Source organism: Ascaphus truei, chromosome 7, assembly GCF_040206685.1.
Source record: "Ascaphus truei isolate aAscTru1 chromosome 7, aAscTru1.hap1, whole genome shotgun sequence".
NCBI lineage: Eukaryota > Metazoa > Chordata > Amphibia > Anura > Ascaphidae > Ascaphus > Ascaphus truei.
In genome coordinates this window covers 69,495,163-69,513,864 of record NC_134489.1, presented here as the reverse complement: position 1 = coordinate 69,513,864, position 18,702 = coordinate 69,495,163, and the positions used below count along the sequence as shown (strand labels likewise).

The window sequence follows — 18,702 nt, the reverse complement described above, 5'->3', positions numbered from 1 at the left end:
AAGCTGAAAACAAGATGTGTGTGTGAAAAGTAGTACAATTCCAAAGTGCAGGGAAACAGGCTCAGACAAAGAGAAAGAAACCTGCTTGTGCCGCCAACAAAACACACCCTGCTTGTGCAGCCAACCTGATGACAGGTCCATATGGGACCTGACACGTTGTTATTCCATTGTTCTTGGCTATCACATTAAATGGAGAATTGCATTATGAACTTGTGAGTACTTTGTATCTCTGTATTAGAGGAGACATGTACTTTGAAGAAATTGTGTGTGAAAAGTAGCCAGCGATTGCAAGAAAGCAACTTTGGCTGTAATTGCCCATCTGCACAGCAAGCACAGAACTGGTGTTTGATTAAGGTCTCTAACACAGTGAAAAGGAAAGAGCGCCATCATTATATCCATTGGCCAGATATAATGTAAGTCTACACTGAGTAATCAAGCTCTTATGCTGTTGAATCTTTGGGCCAAATTTGACCACAAACTGCAAATCAGTTCATATATTAGATTGAAGTGGTTACTAATTATATGTCTCCATATATTTTAATTTGTACCATTTGTCTAAAGCATTATTCACTAAATCACAAAAGATGTTACGCACATTAAACCATAAATATTATATTGTATATAGGGCACATAAGTACATATTTACTAAATGCAAAGTGTCCTATGGCACATCAGCACTTGATAAATATGGGTCTTCATATTTCTGTGTGTTACATAAAAAAAAAACAAGAACCAAACTAATAAAGATTATCATGCAAATCTTTTGTTTTGCTGATAAATACCTTGTACACCAAGTGTGGCTGAGCAAGAATCCTTTCCAACTTCATTGCTGGCATAGCATGTGTAAACACCAGAATCGACCTTGCCCACTTTTAGAATCTTTAAGCTAGCTCTGTTTTCTGTAAAGCTAATCTTGTAGTTTCCACCAGGGCGGATTTCTCTGTTGTCTTTTGCCCAGGTGACTTTAAATGGCTGTGTTCCAGTAACGTGGCACTCAAAACTAGCAGCTTCTCCCACTGGAACGTCGCTGGATGCAGATTTGATATCAAACAGAGGAGGTGATTTGGGCTCTGGAAGTTAAGAGAAAGATCATAATTATACCCTTCTGCAAGACATGATGGAATGTGTTACATTGCATTCACAGACAATGAGATACGTATAGAATGCTTAAAACAAACCTGTGAGAGTAAGCTTAGCACTGGAAGATGCAGTGCCAACAGGATTTGAAGCTGTGCAAGAATACTGACCAACATAGTCAATGCTAGTGCTCAATATCTGAAGAGTTGCTATGTTGTCTATATATGAGGTTTGTACATTATTGTCATCTCTCAACAGAGTGCCATCTTTATACCAAGAGACCTCAATTGGTTCAGAACCATTTATGCGGCAGTCAAAAGTGATAGGTGAGCCAACAGTTTCCTGAACATCCTTTATTTTCCTTGCAAATGAAGGTGCAACCTTACGCTCTGCAAAAGAACAAGCTTACAGTCAAAAGAACTTACCAACGTGAAATATTGTATGTTTTCATTCAACAAATATTTTCATATTTAAGCAATCGTGTGGAAAAGTGGCATAGCTGTAAGAAAGAAAATATTCACCTTGTACAGTGAATAGAGCGGTCGAAGAGGCAGATCCAACACTGTTTTCTGCTTTGCAAATATATTCTCCGCTATCATTTTTTTCCACTTTGCTGAAAACTAATGTAGCAACATTGTTCTTAAAGTACATTTTGTAAGCTGGAGTTGACCTCAGCTTTGTATCTCCCTTATACCAAGACACTTTTATTTCTGGTGTTCCTCCAATTTGGCATTGCAAAGATGTAGATTCTCCAATTGTAACCTCCAGTGGTTCAAATTGTGCAAGGAAATAAGGCGGTTCTAAAGAATAAATTAGTATAATAAGTACCATAGAATAAAAGCTAAAATAACTGCTATTATGTTAGAATTCAGTAGACGCAAAATAAATACAAACCTAGAACTGATAAATTGGCCCGGCATGTATCTTGGCCAGCCTCATTTTCCACTTGACAAGTGTATTCCCCATCAAACTCCTGTGTGGCACTAAATATTTCCAATATGCAAGATTTTTCTGTTGTGGTTATGCTACACTTTTCAGATTGGCTTATTTCTTTACCATTCTTTTTCCATATAACAAGAATTGTGGGAGAACCGATATAGGTGCACTCCAATGTAATGGGCTTTCCCGTCTCAACACTGGAATCATTTAATTTCTTCACAAAAGTTGCTGGCGCTATTGAAGAAGAACAAAGAAAATAAGAAAAAATATATATATGTAGGTACGGAAAGAACAAGACATTTAACTTTACAGTGTAAATAGTTATCACAACTAACCTTTCACAAAAAGATGTGCTGTGCATGAATCTTTACCAGCATCATTGCTTATCTGGCAAGTGTAGTCTCCACTCTGTAAAGTTTCTACATTGTACAACTCCAATGCAGCAAATGAATTTTTCAAAGAAATGTTACAGTTACTGCCTGGTAGCAGTTCACTGCTTCCTCTAAACCAGTGCACTTTAAATGGGGGTGTTCCTTTAATGACACTTGTAAAGGTCACGTTAGAACCAGGTAACACTTCCTGTGGATCAGGTTTCCTCACAAAAGAAGGTGGTTCTAAGTACAAACGGATAAAAGAATAGGTAAGTTTACTGTTAAAGAAGCTGCAAATTTAATTTCTAAGTCAAAGATTTTTGTTTATTTTTTTATGAAGAGTCACTGTGTAAGGGGGACAACTTTTACTGACCTTGAACGGTCAGGGCTGCACCACATTCATCAGTTCCAGCAACATTAGAAGCTTCACAGGTGTAATTTCCAACATCTTCAGATCCCAGTGCATGCACAGTTAAAGCACAGACGTTGTCTGAGAAGGCAATTTCATGTTTATCGCTGCCAAGTATTGGGTTTCCATTTTGATACCAAGAAACAGAAATAGGGAGAGATCCGGATACTTTGCATTCCAAGTGGGTAGAAGATCCCAACACACTGTTAGTATCTCTGAGTTTTCTTGTGAAAGATGGTGGAATGACACGATCTGTGAAAGTAAGAAACCAAAATATTTCCATCGGGTTCAATTGAGGAAGAGCACTGAAAATGTTAATAATAAAATAAGACCAAACTAACCGAGAACTTCAACTGATACAGTGCAGCTGCTTTCTCCAACTTCATTTTTCACCTCGATAGTGTAATCCCCACTGTCTCCCTTTTCGGCAGACAGAATTTTAAGTGTTGCAACTTTGTTGAAGAAGCTGATTGAGTACTTATTGTCATTCCTGACTTCGCTTCCATTTTTAAACCATTTAGCAACAAGTTCTGGTGAACCTGCAACAGTACATTCTAAGGAGCAGGTGTCTGCCGCTGTAACTCTTGTTGGTTCCGGTTTCTCTACAATTCTTGCTGGTTCTGAAACAAAATTAAGATGTACACTCTCTTAACATTTAGTTGTAAAATACTTTAAAGCCACTATTTCAAAACTGTACTGTTTTAAAATAGGGACAATGACACTAACTGCCTTGTTGAGCTACAATAGTTGACAGTCAAAGTTGCTCTTCTGGGCAAAATGACACAATTGCCAACATACTGTATTGCAGCTGAATACTGCGTTTACTGTGATCACCCAATGTGACCGACTAATATTAATGTTAAAATTAAGCCCTTAAGCACAGATTTTGAGGTATAAAGATGTAAATTCCCTTTAATTTACCAACCTAGAATAGAAAGGATGGCAGCACATTCTCTCATTCCGACTTCATTTTTAGCCTGGCATGTATATTTTCCTGCACTTGATGGCTCTGTGCTGACAATTTGTAGAGTTGCAAAGTTGTCATCATAAGATATTCTTATATTTTCACTATCTCTAACAATGTCTCCTTTGTCCTTAAGCCAGATGACTGATATGGGCTGGGAGCCTTCTGTTGTTGCTTGCAACTCCGTTGTTTCACCAATAAGACATGTGATATCACTTAGTTTCTTCACAAATCTTGGCGGATCTATTGAAGAAAACAGGTATCCACGATTGATGAGATTCATTTTTGTGTAAAATAAGAACACAAAATATATATTTTTTTTTATATGGGCGGTGTGTACAGTTTACAAACCTTTGAACTTGATAGCACAGACACAGTTATCACTTCCAACTTCATTCACTGCCTTGCACTGATATTCCCCAATATCTGATGATTCTACATTGAGAACGTGGATGCTAGCAAGAGCATCTTTGGAAGTGATCTTGAACTTTTTACTGCTTCGGATTTGTCTCCTATCTTTGAACCATGCAACTTCGAATGGTGCGGTTCCCAGAAGTTCACATTCAAAACTGACATCAATACCTTTTAAAACCTCCACTGGTGTGGGCTTTCTGACAAAAACAGGAGGTTCTATAAAAACAAAACAAAAATGTCTTAAAGGTTAAAGTTACTGTAATTAAGAAAGCAATCTCTCCCAAAAATACATATAACTCTCTTTTGTGGGGATTGCAATGATTCTTCAGTAGATAAGCCCTTATTCTAAGGAATGTGTTTAAACACTATGGTCGTAATTAACATGACTACTGATGGATTTCTTACTAACCGACAAACTATTAAGCGATTAAGGCTGATACCACTAGTCCCAGTTACGGATTAGCTGTTGGCAGGATCAAGCCAGACAGCCATGTTTTCCATTCCAGGAACTCAGTGTATTAACAAAATTCTGAGCACAATGGTCTATACTTATTAAATGCCATTCTGCTGGAAGACACTTTACAGTCCATTCAAGTTGATAGTGTTTCAGACCACTGCATGGTGTCTGGTGACAAAAGATTATTTAGTAAATATGGGCCTATATCTCCAGAATGGTAGGATGGGATTAATACTTTCCTCCATCAGGAAACACACCAGTACAAAATATGTAAATCAAATAAATAATAAAATAGCGAAATGTTTATTCGCTGCTTAAGCAAAAACAGCGAATGCGTCTGGTGACATTATATACTGTAGTAATGGTAATATTCTACCTTGTTGTACTATTTGGGAATATGGTTAAACTGTAAAGGAATAAAGTATAATTTGGAATAATATTTTACATGATACGACTAAAGTTGAAGTTAATGTGTTTAAACAGTGTACAGAAACTACCTAAATATGTTAAATTGCTTGTTATTTATACAAAACTCTCTGTATAGAAAATATAAGATAGTAAGCAGAAGAAGAGATAAAGTGACATTTAACCTTTTGCTGTGATTGCACTAGAGCAGCTTGCACTGCCTGCATCATTATGAGCTTCACATGTGTAATCTCCAGTGTCTTCATTGCTGACATTTGTAATTTCAAGCACTGCCAAGGAGTCAATGAAGGATAATCTGTGTTTTTCACTGTGTTGAAGCTCAGTGTCGTTTTTGTACCATACGACTCTAATTTCGGGAGATCCACTAATTTTGCACTCAAGCTGAGAAGAGTCACCACATTTCACAATTCTTGAAGGTTCTAGCTTCTTAACAAACTTTGGAGGTTCTATGAAAGTAGAGGAAAAAATAACTATCGGGACATGCAAATAATCATTAGTAGCATTGATGAGAAATACTGGAGTTTTCTAATTATCATGCAGTTTGTTTTACGTTTTGTGCTTGCAATGGGGGCATTTGTAATGTTGTTTGTATTGGGGATAGTAACAAAATCTATTATTGAGAAGACATTCTCTCATGTACTGAATAGGAAAATAATAAGATTAATATGAACGGATGCCATCAAAACATATATTTTTTCTTCAGTTGAATAGTATTTTTACTACTTTCTCCAAAAAAACCTAATCTTTAAAATCCCCTAAATCTAAATATAGTAACTCTACATCAAGGAACTCATACCTCGATGATGATGGATTCTGCATAAGAAAACATGTACACGTTGAGAATATGAAAAAACAGACACAACAGAAATACATACAACACAGAGAAGAGTTCTCATCTTCATAAAGCAAAGTATTACCGTATTTCAGTTGCAATTTCATACAAGAAGTTTACCAAAACTTTACCATATTTTCTTATAGGTATATAGTACAAAGTGGAGAACACACACTTTCTGTGTTCTTTAGTGCATTTAGTGATAGATAATGGTCAAAATACCTTTCACACCCAGTTCAGCTGAACAAGATTCTTTTCCAACATCGTTGCTAGCTAGACAAGAGTATAGGCCTGAATCTCCTTTGCCTACTTTTAGAATTCTCAGATGAGCTGTGTTACCAATATAGGTGATCTTATAATTTCCTCCTGTTTTGATTTCTTTGTTATCTTTGGTCCATATCACCTTAATTGGTTGTGTTCCAGAAACATGGCACTCAAAATCTGCACTCTCTCCAAGAATGGCACCTACCGGTACAGCTTTTCTATCAAAGAAGGGTGGCGTCTTTGGTTCTATAAATTAAAAGGAATAGCAAAACGCTTAGTACAATTCCATCTAGGAGGAAAATGTTGTGCACCCGTATTCTTATGTTAGCACACGCTGCCGGGCCATGTGCAAAGTATTATAAAAGGACAAACCTGAGATTATGAGCTCAGCAGTAGATGAAGCTGTTCCAATAGTATTAGAGGCTGTACAAGAATATTGGCCAGTCTGGCCCATATCGGCTTCCAAAATATGAAGAGTAGCTACATTATCTACAAATAGTATTTGTACATTACGATCTTCTGTTAAAAGCACACCATCTTTATACCAAGAAACCTCAATGGGTTCTGAACCATTTATACGACAATCAAATTTCACTGGCAACCCAACAGTTTCCCGTATATCCTTCATTTTCCTTGCAAATGAAGGTGGAAGTTGGCGGTCTGCAAAAGAATAAGTACAACATAAACATTTTATGTCCTGCTTTGGTTTTGTTGTTGTCTACAAATTACAATCAAAAAGAAATGAAAGTGAATTAACCGGCGAGAATAAGAAAATCACCTTGAACGGTGAGTAGTGCCTTAGACGAAGCAGATCCTACACTGTTTTCCGCTTTGCAGATATATTCTCCAGTATCATTTTTATCCACTCTGCTGAAAGCTAGTGTTGCAACATTGTTTGAAAAGTACACTTTGCATCCCGGAGTTGATCTGAGTTTTGTATCTCCTCTGTACCAAGACAATTTAATTTCTTGTGTTCCTTCAACTTGGCATTGTAAAGACGTTGAATCCCCAACTGTTGCTTCTACATCTTCCAAGTGTGTAACAAAATAAGGTGGTTCTAGCAGAAGAAGGATCAAAGTAAATAAAAATGCAACGCTCAACCTAAAAACGATACTTTAAGAGAAAATAGCATAACAACACACCTAGTATTGTCACAAAAGCTTGACAGGCATCCTGCCCAGCTTCATTTTCAACCCGGCAAGTGTACTCCCCATCATCATCTTTGGTACTACTTAAGATTTCCAGTATGCAAGATTTTTCTGTAGTAGTTATATTGCATTTTTCGGTTTGTGCTATTTCTGCACCATTCCTTTCCCAGGTAACTGAAATTGGAGGAGTACCAGCGTATGTGCTTTCCAAAATGATGGGTTTTCCTGTTTCTATACTGTAATCTTTTATTTTCTTCACAAAGGCAGCAGGTTCTAATTCAACAAGACACATAGTTAGCATTGCTTGTGATAAGGCAGAGGGACAGTAGTAATTAACAGACTACTGTAGTATATTCAAAAAAAGAAATGTTACCTTTTACAAATAGATGTGTTGTACATGAATCTTTCCCTGCATCATTAGAAACAACGCATGTGTATTCCCCACTGTGAACTGGGTCTAACTCATACAATTCCAAGATTGCAAATGAATCTTTAAGTGTGATGTTGCATTTGGTCCCAGAGGTTAGTTCACTGCTTCCCTTAAACCAGTGGACCTTAAAGGGCGGTGTTCCCTTTATAACACTTGTAAATGACACATTCATGCCAGGTAGTGCTTCCGATGGTTCAGGTCTCTTCACAAAAGAGGGAGGCTCTGAAGATGCATTGAACAAAATAAAATGATAAGATTGAAAGACACATTAATAATAGATCTTACTTGTTGTAGAAATGTAAGACAAATGTTTTAACCAAGAGACACATTCTATAACAATCAGTGATCTAGAGATTGAAGAAAGCAACACATTTCACCAAAGATTTTTTTAAAGAACAATATAAGATTTTAAGAAAGTGTGCAGATAAAGAACTCTTTAAGCCAATTAGCAGTTGTACTGACCTTGTACAGTCATAGTAGCACTGCATTCGTCACTTCCTGCGACATTAGATGCTGTACAAGTGTAACTACCAATATCAGAGGATTCCAAATAGTTCATTTTCAAAACACAGAGATTATCTGAGAAAACAAGCTCATATTTGTCTCCACTGAAGATTTTACGTCCATTGTGGAGCCAAGAAATAGACATGGGGGGTGAGCCAGTGAGCTTGCACTCCATAAGAACAGAAGAACCTAATGTCCCCGCAGTTTCCTTCAGCTTTTTGGTGAAAGAAGGAGGTATAATTCGATCTATTCAATAAAAGACAGCAAGAAGAAATAAGGTTTTAAGAATAAGAATAAGATATACTGTAGAAGATTAACATTATGGAAACGTAATAGTTAAACCAACTAACCAAGGACATCGACTGTTGCAATGCAGTTGCCTTTTCCAACATTGTTTTTCACCTCAAATGTATACTCGCCACTGTCTCCCTTTTCAGCAGATAGAATTTTAATAGAGGCTACATTATTAAGGAGACTAATTTTATATTTTTGGTTACTGGTCAGTTCTTTGCCATCCTTAAACCAGCTAGCGGACAGCTCTGGTGTGCCTGCCACTATGCACTCAATGGTGCAGACATCTCCTGCAGTAACGTTGATTGGTTCTGGTTTTTCTACTATCCTTGCTGACTCTGAAATAAAACACAACCATATTGAGCTGTTAGAATCACTTCTACTAATACTGTAGATGATAAGGCATTGAGGATGTCATGCTTGTAGCTTGTTACCTAGAACAGATACGTTGGCTATGCATTCCCGCATTCCAGCATCGTTTTTAATCTGACATATATATTTTCCAGCATTAGCACATTCTGCTTTTCTGGTCTGAAGAGTTGCAGTGTTTTCAATGTGAGAAATCTTAACATTTTCACTTTCTCGGATGATTTCTTCTTTGTCCTTAAGCCAAAGAACTGATATTGGCTGCGATCCTTCTATTACTGCTTGTAATTCAAGAGGTTCACCAGAAATAACTGTAACGCTGTCTACCTTCTTCACAAATCTTGGTGGCTCTGAACAAAAAATGCACAGATATATTAAAGATGCAACGGGTCTAGTTTTTCTTCTGAAAATAAAAGGAGGTTTGTAAGATAGTGCTTGTATAAAATAATTACCTTTTAATTTCAAAGTGCAAATGCAAGTGTCGCTTCCCACATCATTTGCTGCTTTACAGTGATACTCTCCAATGTCTGGCGCCTCCACATTAAGAATGTGGACACCCGCAAGATGATTTTTAGAAGTAACTTTGTACTTTTTGCTACTTCGGATTTGTCTCCTATCTTTATACCAAGTTACTTCGAATGGTGGTGTCCCCAAGAGCTCGCACTCGAGACTAACATCGACACCTTTAAGGATTTCTGTTGGACTGGGCGTCCTGCTAAAAACAGGGGGCTCTACAAAAAAAATGCATGCCAGTTAATTCAGTGTATATCGTGAATGGAAGTAAGTATAAACTTCTGCATTTCTTAATGCCGTGAATGCATAACAAAGCTTATGGAATGCATTGTTTATAGGGAATGTTAGATAGATAAGCAAGATTTTCATTTTTATTTTAATATTCAATGGGCAGTTGTTTTGGGTTGGTTTGGGGGTAAATGGGCCTTTGAACATTACAGGGCTTCAAATATTTAGGGGGCTATGTACTGTATCAAGTGCCGCAAAATGGATCATTGCTCCAAAACCGATGTACATTGAGTCGTTAACTCTGCGTGGCTGCGTCAATGTACCAAGTTACTTTGCTAAATTGTTTGCCACAATTTGCTCCACTTGCGCCATGAGCGGTTTTGGGGAGTGGTAATAGGAGAAATTAGAGGCAGAGGGAGTTAGCATAATAAGATAATGAGATGTATCAAAAGTCACGCAGTTTTTCCCTCTCTTTTTGCGCCAAATAAATCCGCCAGATGTAGGTGGCGCTAGCCTCTGCTTCAAACAGATCTGCCCCAAATGTAAGAAGCAATATTTGAAAGATGTATACATATACCACTGTTCGCAAATCGATGCAGATGCTCAGTGTTTGCCATAAATAGCACGATTTTTGCTACATATCCCACTAATATTAATAGTATACTTTTACAAAGGTATATTTAAATCTATGAATGGAAACTCTCGCGTTAAATGGGAGTTTCTATGCATTGGTGCCTAATCCCTTGTCTGAATAAAAAGCTTCTATCAAGTATATGAAACTTGAAAGGGGATCTGATGCGAAAATAAATGATTAATACTACATGGCATTAATGGAGTATTCTTTATATACTGTAAGGCCTTTTACCTTCTAGCACATGCAATTCTAGAGGTACTATCCAAAATATATACTGTGTTGCCTGTTGTGACACGATTGGGATAAAATGTATAAACTATTAGCAGGGAAAAGCAATTGCTGACCTTTCACTATAACCTTGATACTGCAGCTTGCACTGCCAGCATCATTATTTGCTTCACAGGTATAATCTCCATTGTCTTCAATGCTGAGGTTGTTAATTTCAAGAACCGGTATATAATCAATGAATGACATGCTGTACTTTTCATTGGTTTTAATTTCACTGTCATTTTTGTACCAGGTGATTTTAATTTCTGGAGATCCACTTATTTTGCATTCACATCTGAAAGAGTCATCCACTTTCAATACTTTCGTTGTTTCTAACTTCTTGATAAACTTTGGTGGTTCTATGAAGCCAAAGAAAGAAGAGAAAAGAAATAGAGGGGGGAAAAAAGAGTAGTTAATTGAAAGAAGACAGTTTCGTAGTTGCTAATATATTCCAAACCTGAGGAAAAGACAGCAAAAGACATGTGCAAGTGAGGACCATTTGTAAGAATACACACGGAAAACACATTACTTGACATAAATGAAACGACAGACACAAAGAAAGACAACCAAATCTTCGCACCTGTTACAAGCAACACTGTGCTACAAGAATCGCTACCAACATCGTTGGTAACTTGGCATGTATATCGTCCACTGCTTGAACCATCAACTGTGAATAGATTTAAGAAACCTATTGACCCTTCCATTCCGAGAAAACATTTTGCTCCAGAAAAGAGTTCCACCTCTTCTTTAAACCATTTAATTGAGAATGGTGGGGTTCCCTTAACTTCAACTTTAAAGTCCACCAAAGAATCCGGTATTGCCTTCTGACTTTCCGGTTTTGTAATGAAGCTTGGAGGTTCTGCGACGTTGAAGAAAGAGTGTTTAAGTAAACCACGTAAAAGCAAAGGTCTCATGTACATCACCATTAGCAAGAGTGGTAAATAAAATGCATTTTTTTAACGTTTCTGAAAAGGTAATCTTTTTTACCTATATTCCTTTTCAAAGTATTAATAAAACAAAAAGAAGTAACAATGTAAAAGAATAGAAATCAAAGAATTTCAAACCTTTGACAGTTAGGATGCTGCTGCATTCAGCACTTCCTGCCACATTGGCTACTTTGCACGTGTATTTTCCATTATCAGAAAGATCAAGATTAGCAATGGTCAAAGATATTGTATTTTCATGGCAAACAAGCCTGTGTTTTGCACCATGCAAGATTTCACTCCCATCTTTATACCACTGAGCGTTTAGAGGGAGTGAACCAGAAACTTTACATTCCATTTGAATAGAAGATCCAAGAACTTTATCCATTTTGGTTAGCTTTTTGGTAAAAGATGGTGGTATTGCTTGATCTGTCCAACAAAAACAGCAAAGCAAAGCTAGTTATTCCTGAGGATCTATATAAATATAAGCTAGCTTGTGAGATATTTGCGAGTAAGCAGCAAGAAAGTAAGAGATACAAACCTAGAACTGTCAAGAAAGCGTTGCAACTACTGTATCCGAAGTCATTTTCAACCTTAAACATGTATTCTCCACTATCTTCCTTGTTTGCGGATTGAATCCTCAAGCTTGATACATTATCCTCAAAACTCAAAGTATAGTATCTACTTGGCATAAGCTGTCTGCCATGCTTAAACCACTTCACTTGAAGTTCTGGCGTTCCAGCCACAGTACATTCCAAAGTCACTGGATCTCTCTCGGTCACGTTTATTGACTTAGCTTTTTCTATGATTTGAGCTGGTTCTGTAGTAGAAATTGATTTGAATTAATTCACATTTCTCCCTCAAATACTATAACTGTGGGCGTTAATATATTTTGAACAAATAAATATAATAGCAGGATTGCCTACCAACCTTGTGCTATGAGAGAAGCAAAGCACTTTTCAATCCCTGACTCGTTGGACGCCTGACATGTGTATCTACCAGGGTGGCCAGTCTCAACCGATCGTATATATAAAGTAGCAATATTGTTCTCAAAGGTAATAGTGGTGTTCTCATCTTGTTCTAGAATTTTGTCTCCTTTTATCCATGATACCGATAAAGGATCAGACCCTGCTACTTCACATTGAAAAACAGCGGAGTTTCCCAAAACAGTGGTAGCATGTTCTATCTTCTGAACAAATGATGGTGGCTCTACATCATTCAAAGTAATAATAAGAAAAAAAGAAAACAAGTTTATTTTTTTGGCCTTTTTTTCTTGTAATATTGATACTTAAACAACTCAAAGTAATCTCCTTTAACTGTAACTGACCTTTCATACTGACTGTGGCACTGCAAGAGCAGCCTCCTGCATCATTTGATATAGTGCACTGGTATTGACCAGAATCTGAGAAATCATAGTTATAAATGTGGAGTTCAAACACTGACTCCTTTTGAACCAAGGAATATTTTTTACTGCTTCGAATCTCTTTTTTGTTCTTCAACCAGGTAACTTCATATGGTGGAGTGCCCAAAACTTCACAAATCAGCTTTACATCTGAAGCTTTAACTACTTCAACTGGCTCAAGGACTGTTTTAAAAATGGGGGCTTCTACAAATCAAAAAGAGAAATACAGAACAGCTTACTAAAAAGAAGGAAAACAGGGCTACGCTGATATATAGATGTAAAAATAGAGTTGAGAAAACTAACCTTTGACTTTTACATCAATACTGCAACTTTCACTACCCGCTTCATTGGAAGCCTCACAAACATATATACCACTGTCGTCAACATTAGAATTGACAATGTCAAGAGTTGCAATGCAGTCTACAAATGAAATTCTGTATTTATCACTCGTAGTAACATCATTGCCATCCAAGTACCAAGTGACCTTGATCTCAGGTGTGCCAGATATTTGGCATTGGAAACTTGTAGATTCTCCTTTCCTTAAGAACAAAACTGGACTTGGCTTCTTAATAAACCGTGGGGGCTCTAGATATAAACAACAAAATGCAAGATTTATTTATATATTACTGCAAGGCTACTGCTAAAACAATAAGGAATTTAAATACAAAAGAAAGGAAGGCCAACCTTTAACAAAGAGCGTTGCTTTACAAGTTGCTGTACCAACATCATTGGTAATTTGAACTGTGTAACTTCCTGAATCAGACACTTTGGCTGATAACAACTCAAGGATACTTGAGGATTCATCTTTCCAAACTGAACGATTTGCTCCTGAAAGGAGTTCCTTGCTATCTTTAAACCACTTTATTACCATGGGTGTGGTACCATTCAAAATGGCTTTAAATTGAACTCTAGAAGACGGTAGAGTGTCTTGTGACTGAGGTTTTTCGATAAAGTATGGAGGTTCTAAAATAAGCAAAAAAGAGGATGTTGTCAAAAAGTCAGCGTAAATATGTCATGAATGGGCAAAGCTCAGTAGGAAAATATTAAAAATGCAAACCTTTAACTGTTAAATATCCATTGCACTGGTTCTTTCCTGCTTTATTTGTTGCAGAACAGGTATAAGTTCCACTGTCTGATGCTTCAAGCGCATTAATTTCCATAAATGCAATGTTATCATTGAAAGAATATTTGTGCTTTCCACTGGGCAAAATCTCCTTGTCATCCTTTAGCCACTTAACACTTATAGGATGGGAACCAGAGACTATACATTCAAGATTGACAAAAGAACCTTTAACGCTGTCCTTTTTCTTCAATTTTTTTGTAAACGATGGTGGTATTATCAGATCTAATTAACACAGAGCAAAGAAACACTGTGTTAACAAACTATAATGTTAACTCAACAAAACTATAATGAGAAATTTAAAAAAATGAATACCAACCCAAGACATTAATAGATGCGCTGCAGGTGCTGCTGCCAACATCATTTTGCACCTCAAAGGTATACTCTCCACTATCTTTCTTGTCTGATGCAATGATTTTTAAGACAGAAACATTCTCTGTAAAGCTGATTTTATATTTTGGGCCAAATGCCAATGCCTTTCCGTCTTTGAACCACTTGGCTGTGATTTCTTTTGTTCCTGTAAATTTACACTGTAAAGTTGCTGGGTCACCTTCTGAGACATCTACGGATACAGCCTTGTCAATGATTGTAGCTGGCTCTGTTATAAGTGGGGGATATTAGAATTCAGAATTGGCACATTTTTATATTAACAAATTGACTGTAGTTTAAGAGTTACAAAAAGAAATGTGACAAACCTTTGACTGCTAGTATAGCCGAACATCTTTGAATTCCTGCATCATTTTTGGCCTCACAAGTGTATTTTCCACCAAGATTGCTTTTAATAGAAGTTATGTGTAGCGTAGCCACATTGTTTTTAAATATTGCCTTTATGTTTTCAGCTTCCATGACTTCATCATTGTCTTTCCACCAAGATACAGTGATGGGCTGTGAGCCCTTAACAGCGCACTGAAATGCAACCATTCCTCCTATAAGTGAACTAAGGTTTTCGATCTTCCTTGTAAATGAAGGGGGCTCTGACAGAAAAATAAATTCTCAATGAATATCACATTTACAACGGAACTGCAATTTTAAAACACAAGTCTGAAAGTTTCTTTTTTTTAGATGTACTAACCTTTTAGGGTCACAAGAGAACTACATAGGCAGCTTCCAACATCATTAAATATCCTACACTGATATTCACCAATATCCGCAGAATCAAATCTTAGAATATTAAGGCTAAGCACTGTGTCTTGGAAAAAGGTTTTGTACTTTCTACTGCTTCGAACTGGTTTGTTGTCCTTGAACCATGCAACTTCAAATGGTGCTGAGCCTAACACTTCACCTTCCAAAATAACATCCGAGTCTCTTAGTACTTCTGCATTTTCAAACTCGTTTCTAAAAGATGGGGGTTCTGTAGTGCAAAACAAAAATGACTTTCAATTAATATGCCCGGAAACTTCAAAGGATAACTAATGTTTTAGAAGAAATTAGATTCGATCCAAACACACCTTTAACTATGACTGCGCAGCTACATGTATCTGTACCAGCTTCGTTTCTAGCCTGACACACATATTCACCCCTGTGTTCAAGGGTTATATTGAAAAGCTTAAGAACGGCAACGGAGTTCAGAAAGGACATGCTGCATGTATCAGTGGCTTTGATTTCCCTGTCATTTTTAAACCAAGTAATTTTGATAGCCGGCGTTCCAGTTACTTTGCACTCCAACTGGACAGAGTCACCCTTTTTGAAAAGTTGGGATGGTTCTAGTTTCTCAATGAAGGCTGCAGGTTCTGCAGGGTTTAAAGAGAGTTATTAAGACAAAGAAAGATGTGACGCCAAAGAGTGTAAAGAGCATAAACATCACTGTAAAGATAAAGAAAAGAATGCGAACCTTTCACGAACAAGTTTGCACTACATTCCGCAGCGCCAGCCACATTGCTGACTTTGCAGATATAATTCCCTGAATCAGACATTTTCACTGCATAAAGTTCCAGGGAGCTGCCTGTCGTTTCCTTTGCAATATAGCAAGTGCCTCCAGTTCTCATCTCTTCAGCACCCTTCAGCCACTTTATTGACAAGGGTGGTGTTCCCTTAAATGTGGTCTTCAAACACACGGTGGCTCCTGGCAATGCATCTTGTGAGTCTGGTTTTACTATGATGCTTGGTGGTTCTAAACGCATTAAGAATACACATTTTAACAAACCCATAGGAAAAAATTCAGAATTATATTTAAACTAAAGCTAAAAGAAGAGGAAAACAAATGATCCATCAAACCTTTGACGGTGAGAGTTCCTCTGCTTTCTTTAATTCCTGCAGAGTTGGTTGCTCTGCAAGTATAAATTCCAGCATCGCTCATGTCTAGTTGACTTATTTCCAAAGAGCAGGTACCTTCCACAAATGCTATTTTGTATGTATCAGCAGTGCACGCTTTTTCATTCTTAAACCATGCAACTTTCATAGGTAAAGAGCCTGAGACTTTGCATTCCAATCGGCAGAAGACATTGACTACGCTGTCAATATCCCGTAGAGGTTTTGTAAAAGATGGCGTAATGATACGATCTGTTTATGATAGAAAATAAATATGTTCATTACAATATGAACATGTCAGCATTTAAGAACTAGATTATTGTTTTTTCTAAAAATATTATGGGGTTACTATTAGCCAAAGAATATACTAACCTAGTACGGTAAAAGTAGTCTTGCAACTGCTACTGCCCACATCATTAGAAACCTCAAATGAATATTCTCCACTCTCCTGAAGTTCAGCAGAATAAAACTTCAAAGAAGCAATGTTATTTTTAAAGCTAATTCTATTTTTTTTGCCGGAAACTATTTCTTTTCCATTTCTTAACCATTTCACTTTAAGTTCTGGAGTGCCTGCCACAGTGCATTCCAAAGTGGCTGGATCTCCTGCAGTCACTTGAATCAGTTCCGTTTTCTCAACTATTTTGGCAGGTTCTATAACAAAATTAGACAAGTTTTCGTTAGGGAAGACACTTTAGTCGCTATGACTCACATTCAGGTGGAAATTTATAGTTTGGGTATAGCTAACTGACCTTTCACCATCAACTCTCCAAAACAAGTCTGGCTTCCTGCATCGTTTTCAGCGACGCATGTGTATTTTCCAACATTGTTAAGCTGGACACTGCTAATATGCAGAGTTGCAATGTTATTATCAAATGTCATTTTCACTTTGCCATCTTCTTTAACAGCATCTCTTCCTTTCATCCAAGAGACAGTAATTGGCTCGGAGCCTTTGACGACAGTTTGCATGGTAACATTGTTACCAACAATAGCAGTTACATTTTCAATCTTCTTGACAAATGACGGTGGTTCTAATTTAAAAACAGAGATAAACTGATGTTTTACTATTGTTCCTCCGAACAATAATTATGATATACATTATTGAAGAATATAGTCATGGGCTATTAAGAAAGATAGCATTATAGGTCGTAGTTTAAGGCCTCCAGTGATAAGACTTGCAATACATTGCGTTATACACCCCTTTCGCATTAAAGGGCACTGTTTTTAATAATAGGCTGGACTCCATTTGCATTGAAGATTTTCTGCTTCTCTTTATCCTGGCAGGTACATTGGAGTTGACAGATATTTGTTCATTAAGATTTTTCATTTCACTATAAAATATATATTTTGAAGATTTTTTTTTTCATGTTCAAAGAAAGAGTGATCAAGACAAAAAAGTGACAGTACTAACCTTTCAGTTTGTATGTTGCACTGCAGGTGCATTTGCCAACTTCATTAGCTACAACACACTCATATTCCCCAACATCTGCACTATTAAATGAAGAAATCTCCAGACAAGCAAGAGACTTTTGAAATATCAGTCTGTATTTTTTACTACTTCGTATCTGCTTCTTGTCTTTGTACCAGCTAATTTCAAATGGTCCTGTACCAGAAACCTCACATTGAAGTGTGGTATTTGATCCTTTTACTATGTCTGCCGGTTCGAGAAGTTTGACGAAAGCCGGTGGTTCTACAAAAGCATCAAATTATCAGTAAATAATTATGCTCACAATGAAAACACACAGTTTTTTTCATTTACAATGTATCCGTAAAACAGAAGCAAGAAACAAACCTTTCACTATAATCTCAGAAGTGCAACTTTCACAGCCAGCATCATTAAGTGCTTCACACGTGTAACTCCCACTATCATCAACGTTCATGTTGGTAATATCTAACACAGCCTCGGCGTTGATGAAAGACATTTTGAACGTCTGACTTTGGCTAATTTCTGTATTATTCTTGAACCAAGTGACGTGGATTTCAGGAGAGCCTTTGATTTTGCACTGCAGGTGCGCTGACTCGCCCTGCCTTAATAAGTAAGAGGGTTCCACCTTCTTCACAAAAGATGGTGGTTCTAAAGAAAGATTTTCAAACAGAGAAGATATTGAAATAAGAGAAAGAGTTTGAAGTTTCTTTTAACACAGAGACGCAAGACAAGATGGAACAAGAGAAACGCATTCATGTGTCACTTACGGACAGGTGACTTCGGTATTTCCTTTTTTCACTCATCATACAAAAGCAACGTTATGCTGTTTTTGAATATAACAGTACAGTTATCCCAAGAACACTTACTCTGCCATGGAAAATCTTCTGAACAATGACAAACACACAATGACAAATGACATGTCAATTTGAGACTGGACACAAATAAAAGACACAACTGTATAACGACCACAGACAATCGACTACAAGGACCTCCAAAGACCTTACCTCGATTTATTAAGTAATTACAACCCACACTATCAATTACAGGTGCCCT

The 18,702-nt window shown here is 37.1% G+C and overlaps 1 protein-coding gene across 24 annotated transcripts in view; it reads right to left on the bottom strand.

Annotated features, from left to right (window-relative positions):
• LOC142499506 (titin-like) overlaps positions 1 to 18,702 on the bottom strand; it is a 254,089-nt gene that overhangs the window by 163,927 nt on the left and 71,460 nt on the right. For all 24 annotated transcript variants that reach the window (XM_075608936.1, XM_075608959.1, XM_075608943.1 and 21 more), the window contains 38 exons: positions 18,016 to 18,297; positions 17,635 to 17,913; positions 16,976 to 17,254; positions 16,599 to 16,877; positions 16,194 to 16,478; positions 15,811 to 16,089; positions 15,428 to 15,709; positions 15,052 to 15,330; positions 14,675 to 14,953; positions 14,299 to 14,577; positions 13,917 to 14,204; positions 13,544 to 13,822; positions 13,163 to 13,444; positions 12,785 to 13,063; positions 12,388 to 12,666; positions 11,999 to 12,277; positions 11,599 to 11,886; positions 11,115 to 11,393; positions 10,612 to 10,893; positions 9,345 to 9,623; positions 8,961 to 9,242; positions 8,586 to 8,864; positions 8,194 to 8,481; positions 7,675 to 7,953; positions 7,296 to 7,574; positions 6,932 to 7,210; positions 6,526 to 6,813; positions 6,112 to 6,399; positions 5,222 to 5,503; positions 4,112 to 4,390; positions 3,722 to 4,003; positions 3,138 to 3,416; positions 2,761 to 3,048; positions 2,352 to 2,630; positions 1,972 to 2,250; positions 1,599 to 1,877; positions 1,179 to 1,466; positions 783 to 1,070 (listed from right to left, as the gene is read on the bottom strand). In XM_075608936.1, the coding sequence (XP_075465051.1) occupies positions 783 to 1,070; positions 1,179 to 1,466; positions 1,599 to 1,877; positions 1,972 to 2,250; positions 2,352 to 2,630; positions 2,761 to 3,048; positions 3,138 to 3,416; positions 3,722 to 4,003; positions 4,112 to 4,390; positions 5,222 to 5,503; positions 6,112 to 6,399; positions 6,526 to 6,813; positions 6,932 to 7,210; positions 7,296 to 7,574; positions 7,675 to 7,953; positions 8,194 to 8,481; positions 8,586 to 8,864; positions 8,961 to 9,242; positions 9,345 to 9,623; positions 10,612 to 10,893; positions 11,115 to 11,393; positions 11,599 to 11,886; positions 11,999 to 12,277; positions 12,388 to 12,666; positions 12,785 to 13,063; positions 13,163 to 13,444; positions 13,544 to 13,822; positions 13,917 to 14,204; positions 14,299 to 14,577; positions 14,675 to 14,953; positions 15,052 to 15,330; positions 15,428 to 15,709; positions 15,811 to 16,089; positions 16,194 to 16,478; positions 16,599 to 16,877; positions 16,976 to 17,254; positions 17,635 to 17,913; positions 18,016 to 18,297 (10,701 nt within the window). The remainder of the gene's footprint in view (positions 1 to 782; positions 1,071 to 1,178; positions 1,467 to 1,598; positions 1,878 to 1,971; positions 2,251 to 2,351; positions 2,631 to 2,760; positions 3,049 to 3,137; positions 3,417 to 3,721; positions 4,004 to 4,111; positions 4,391 to 5,221; positions 5,504 to 6,111; positions 6,400 to 6,525; positions 6,814 to 6,931; positions 7,211 to 7,295; positions 7,575 to 7,674; positions 7,954 to 8,193; positions 8,482 to 8,585; positions 8,865 to 8,960; positions 9,243 to 9,344; positions 9,624 to 10,611; positions 10,894 to 11,114; positions 11,394 to 11,598; positions 11,887 to 11,998; positions 12,278 to 12,387; positions 12,667 to 12,784; positions 13,064 to 13,162; positions 13,445 to 13,543; positions 13,823 to 13,916; positions 14,205 to 14,298; positions 14,578 to 14,674; positions 14,954 to 15,051; positions 15,331 to 15,427; positions 15,710 to 15,810; positions 16,090 to 16,193; positions 16,479 to 16,598; positions 16,878 to 16,975; positions 17,255 to 17,634; positions 17,914 to 18,015; positions 18,298 to 18,702) is intronic.